Source organism: Brassica oleracea, chromosome C3, assembly GCF_000695525.1.
Source record: "Brassica oleracea var. oleracea cultivar TO1000 chromosome C3, BOL, whole genome shotgun sequence".
Taxonomy (NCBI): domain Eukaryota; kingdom Viridiplantae; phylum Streptophyta; class Magnoliopsida; order Brassicales; family Brassicaceae; genus Brassica; species Brassica oleracea.
In genome coordinates, this window is record NC_027750.1 from 27,514,114 (window position 1) to 27,519,291 (window position 5,178).

Consider the following 5,178-nt stretch of genomic DNA (forward strand, 5'->3'; position numbering starts at 1 on the left):
ATAGAGTTAGGCGAAGGTTTGGGGGATTTAGATGAAGAATCTTTTCGCTGTGTAGTCAAAGATTGAAATCGGCGTTGACTCCATTTTCGTGAACTTATACTTGATTCATTTTGAGGAATTATATTCAAAGTTTTGATTATTCAGTTGTGTGTGTGTGTGTGCGTCTGCTAGTTCTATCAAACACCTTTGGAGTTGGATCATAATACACAGTGGATATATGTTTATAGACTTGTAAAATGTTTATTTAAATTTATGTTAATATCTCATTTTATTATATGAACTTTCAGTCAAAAAGATTCAAAAATGGTTACTCTTTTTGTTATTCGCATTTGTTTTCCAGATTCGATGTTACAGGCTACGTGACTGGCTTTGGTCATCCAGACTGGGTGGGGACGCATGAACCTGCTTCTTCAACGTCTCCTGTGGTTTCAACTCTCGTTGAAGGTGGAGCCACTTGTGTTGGCAAAACTGTTGTTGATGAACTTGCCTTCAGGTTTCTCTCTCTCTTATGTGAATTTGTACCTATATCGGAATTTCAGATAAAGATCATTATTTTATCAGTAAGCATTAGGGTTGTGGTTCAAGTAATTCCTTTTTGTTATTTTGGTTTTTGCTTTCTTCAGTATCAGTGGAGAAACCAAGCATTACGAGTCTCCCACAAATCCTGCTGCTCATGATCTTATTCCTGGTGGCGCTTGCAGTGGAGCTGCTGTTGCCGTAGCAACTAACGCTGTGGATTTTGCGTTAGGTGAGCTCAGTAGATTCTTTTTTTTCCCTCGTTAGGACAATGTGGTGCAAGATAGACCTACCGTTTACTAGTTCTGGTTCAGTTTTCATAAGAATATGATTCTGATGACTTGCATCATTGCAGGCATAGACACAGTTGGCGGTGTAAGAGTGCCTGCCGGATACTGCGGCGTTCTTGGATTCAAATCTTCCCATGGGGCTATTTCAAACGCAGGGATCATACCAGTATCTTCTAGTCTTGACTCTGTTGGTATGGATGACTGTAAATTAGACCTTTATGGTAGAGGATGATTTGGATCTCATATATACTAGGTTGTGATTGTTGTATACTGATACTGCAAGATGACTGTTCATATGATAGTTTACATTTTGCAATATTATTGTTATTACTATATCAGCCATTACGTGATTCTAATCGGTAGATATTTGCCTTCAGGATGGTTTGCTCGCGATCCAAACACCCTACGTCGCGTTGGCCATGTACTCTTGCACCTTCCATTTGCCACACCACGGAATCCAAGGCAAATCATACTAGCTGATGACTATTTTCAGCTGCAAAAGATCCCTGTGGACCGGATTACACAAGTGGTGATCAAATCAGCTGAAAAGCTTTTCGGAAGTATGCCCTTTGCTCTTCCTAAAGCTCCTCCAGCTCTTTCATACATCCTGATTAGAATAGAGAGAGTTATCCTTTGTTTTGTTTTGTAGGACAATTGCTGAAGCATCAGAATCTGGAGAACTATTTCGAATCTAAAGTTCCTAGCTTGAAAGAGTTCGCTAGGACAAAAGCAATCACTAGCACGAAGGTCCCTACATCGAGACTACTGGCAAATGTGATGCAGCTTTTTCAAAGGTGTGCCTATTGTTTATTCACTATCAAAGGATGAGAGCATCTCTATCTCGAACTCTACAACAATCTTGGCTTGTATTGTAGGCACGAGTTTCTTCAAAACCATGGGGATTGGATCAACACAGTGAAGCAAGCTATTGATCCTGTGATTTCTTCACAGTTGAGTGAAACTCCAGAACTAACTAACGAAGAGATTGAGAATCTGAATGCAATCAGAAATCAGACGCGAGCTGCTATTAATTCACTTCTCAAGGTATCCATGCGATATTGTCCACAACTTGAGCGACTTTGTTTATGTCTCTTGACTAAGCTTATGTGTTCCCGTGAATCAAGGATGATGGCATTCTGGTTATCCCAACAGTGCCAACTCTTCCTCCAAAACTTGGTAGCAAAGAGATACTCTCTGAAGACTATCAAAACCGAGCTTCCAGTCTACTTAGCATTGCCAGCATATCGGGTTGTTGTCAGGTTACATCTCACTCTCTTTGTTTTGTTCTATTCCGATGGTGAACCCTCAGATAAATCAACAACAAAGCGACCTCTTACCAGACAACATTAGCAAACACAATCCACATATTACGTGTCATAACAATTATATTGGTCTGATAATTCAGGTGACTGTGCCGCTGGGACACCACGAGAAGTGCCCTGTTTCAGTTTCTTTCATAGCAAGACATGGTGGTGACCGCTTTTTACTAGATACAGTGCAGACAATGTATGCATCTTTGCAAGAGAACTCCAGCGTTATTTCCGATCCCAAATCATCTAAAAAGACTATCAGCCTAGGAGAGTCGGCTGAAATGGCCAAAGAGAAGGTCAAATAGTTTCCATTATCTGTCTCATTCGTGTTAGCGTTTTTAGTTTATTGATTGTTATCTCTTTGTCCTTGTAAACCAGGGTAACCAAGCATTCAAAGAGAAACAATGGCAGAAAGCTATTGGCCTTTACTCAGAAGCTATTAAGCTAAGTGACAGCAATGGTACCTATTACAATAACAGAGCTGCTGCATATCTTGAAATTGGAAGGTAAATTATATTTCGCTGCTCCTAAAAACCCTTTTTTTAAGGGAGAGATCTTTATGTGTGACATTGACTTTGATAAATCCTATACATGCAGCTTTCTTCAAGCTGAAGAAGACTGTACCAAAGCCATCACTCTCGACAAGAAGGTAACTTTCTTTGAACGTAGAAGCTAGTTTCTCTTGGAAGAGAGGCCTTGGATCTAAACAAAATAATTTTTTTTTTGTTCAGAATGTGAAAGCCTACTTACGAAGAGGAACCGCAAGGGAAATGTTAGGCGTTTATAAAGAAGCCATGGATGGTAAGCTTTAAAGAACCAGGATCTGATCCGATTTGATCTAAACCAATGATTAACACTCAGACGTTGTTGTTTCTTTTCCTATTTTTAACTCTGCAGATTTCAGACACGCACTGGTGTTGGAACCAAACAACAAACGGGCGTCTCAATCAGCCGAGAGATTGCGAAAGCTATTCCAGTGAAGCTTGGTTTCTCTTGGTCCCTTACCTCAGCGTTCAATGAGCAAACGTATTTTCCTTAGAATGAGTATAGGCCAATTTTGTTACACCTGTTTTCTTCTAGAAAGAAAAAGTAAAACATTCGGATATTTATGTATTTTAATTATATACATTCTGCGGAATATTACGTTGCAACGAAATTTTAGCGCTCTCTAAAATTGGGTTTCAAAAATAATCGTTAATCGTAAACACCGGATACCGAAACTCCCGGTCGTCGTTTATTCAGTGTGAAATTAGGTGAGTTCCTTTAATTACATCGTCTTTAGCCATTTCTTGTCTCGCACGCAATCGACTTTCTGTTTTGGTTTCCCACGCAGATTTTAAACTTGAGTTTGTTTTTCACACAGAAATATTGGGATCAAAACATGTGCATGTAGAATCTCGACAAAAGATCGTAGAGATCGAGTGAGCAATATTTACAAATGACTACGACGGGTCCGGCGAGGACAAGCTCATTGATGGACGATCTCTTGGGACTCCTTAGAATCCGCATCAGACGTGGCGTTAATCTCGCCGTCCGTGACATCAATAGCAGCGACCCTTACATCGTCGTCAAAATGGGCAAGCAGGTCATACAATATATCATCGGATATTTACAGCTTCATAATATATCATTACGTGCAAATATCAATTTATTGTTTCTTTTTTTTTTTTTTTTTTTTTTGTGCAGAAGTTGAAGACTCGTGTCATTAGCAAAGACGTAAATCCAGAATGGAATGAAGATCTGACTCTCTCCGTCACAAACCCCAGTCTTACCGTCCTCTTGGTATATATATATATATATATTCATACTAAATCATATTTTAAATCATGATGTTTATATTGATGATATAAAGAACCATATGTAGACGGTGTACGACCACGACATGTTTAGCAAGGACGACAAGATGGGTGATGCAGAGTTCGAGATAAAACCATATATTGAGGCTTTAAGGATGCAACTTGACGGACTTCCTAGTGGAACCATTGTCACCACGGTTCAGCCAAGTCGTCGCAACTGCTTAGCCGAGGAGTCTAAAGTCACTTGGATCGATGGTAAGCTCGTCCAGGATCTCGTTCTCAGATTACGACACGTCGAATGTGGAGAGGTCGAGGCTCAGCTTCAGTGGATTGACCTCCCTGGCTCCAAGGGTCTGTGAAACTTCTCTTTACTAATCACCGTTACTTTTTAAGGTTTTTTTTCTTTCAAATTGAATTAAACCTCACAATCACAACAAGTGACAGAACCATCTTGATGGTATTAGTGAATTAGAAGCGTGTATTTGTCCATAAGAATATAAGGATTATTGGATTAAGAACGTTGAGGGAATTTTTGCTCCCATATGGTGATGGAGTCATGGTGGTGGATATTGTCTATGTATATTTGGGTTTAGATTTGTGCCTTAAATAAGGCTTTAATTTGATTAACACGAACAACTATTTTTTATTTACATGATATCCATTATATAGCAATGAGCACACATATTGTGATGCTTGTATGTATATCCATATACTTTCATGAGTTAACTATTAATGAAAACCATCGTGTATCATATATTTGACAATAATAGGCTTTTTCTACCATTGCATCAGAGGTTCATGTGTATCTTAGACAAGATATGAGCCCGTTGCGTTGCAACGGGTTTTGTGTGATGTTTTAATTTAATAAAAACCATAAAATAATAAATAATTTTATTATAGTTTTATGATTGTTTTTTGCATATATTATTTGAGATTTATTTTATAATTAAAACTCGTTTTTACACATAATTTTAAGTTAATATTTGTATTTTATAATCATGGTGTATAGATGAATTGTTATAAACTTTGTACTTGGGATTATAGAAAATGCTATTTCTAAACGTTTAAAATGAACACAACCCGAATTAAGAAATTGAATGAAAAGTAAAAAAAAATGAAAGTCAAATACATCAATCGAGTCAATAACAATATTATACATGTTCTTATGTATTAATTTAATGTTTTATTAAATAATTTTTTAATTTTTTTTTGTTAGGATTTTTTTAAAAAAGGAAAACATTCTATTTTATAAAATATCCTTTTTAT

At 37.5% G+C, this 5,178-nt stretch overlaps 2 protein-coding genes across 2 annotated transcripts in view; both read left to right on the plus strand.

The window, feature by feature from the left end:
* The window catches only part of LOC106335838 (outer envelope protein 64, chloroplastic-like), a 3,589-nt gene extending 307 nt beyond the window's left edge, over positions 1–3,282 (plus strand). The window contains exons 2-13 of the mRNA XM_013774468.1: positions 341–493; positions 624–748; positions 872–997; positions 1,184–1,366; positions 1,456–1,600; positions 1,682–1,850; positions 1,931–2,065; positions 2,212–2,412; positions 2,495–2,622; positions 2,714–2,765; positions 2,848–2,917; positions 3,014–3,282. Coding sequence (XP_013629922.1) covers positions 341–493; positions 624–748; positions 872–997; positions 1,184–1,366; positions 1,456–1,600; positions 1,682–1,850; positions 1,931–2,065; positions 2,212–2,412; positions 2,495–2,622; positions 2,714–2,765; positions 2,848–2,917; positions 3,014–3,096 — 1,570 coding nt within the window. The 3' untranslated portion in view covers positions 3,097–3,282. The remainder of the gene's footprint in view (positions 1–340; positions 494–623; positions 749–871; positions 998–1,183; positions 1,367–1,455; positions 1,601–1,681; positions 1,851–1,930; positions 2,066–2,211; positions 2,413–2,494; positions 2,623–2,713; positions 2,766–2,847; positions 2,918–3,013) is intronic.
* A 143-nt stretch (positions 3,283–3,425) lies between these two features.
* LOC106335840 (protein C2-DOMAIN ABA-RELATED 4) lies at positions 3,426–4,541 on the plus strand. The gene is made up of 3 exons (XM_013774473.1): positions 3,426–3,701; positions 3,803–3,898; positions 3,981–4,541. The coding sequence occupies exons 1-3, from the start codon at positions 3,555–3,557 to the stop codon at positions 4,269–4,271; spliced, it is 534 nt and encodes a 177-aa protein (XP_013629927.1). The 5' UTR covers positions 3,426–3,554; the 3' UTR covers positions 4,272–4,541.
* Positions 4,542–5,178: the final 637 nt, after the last annotated feature.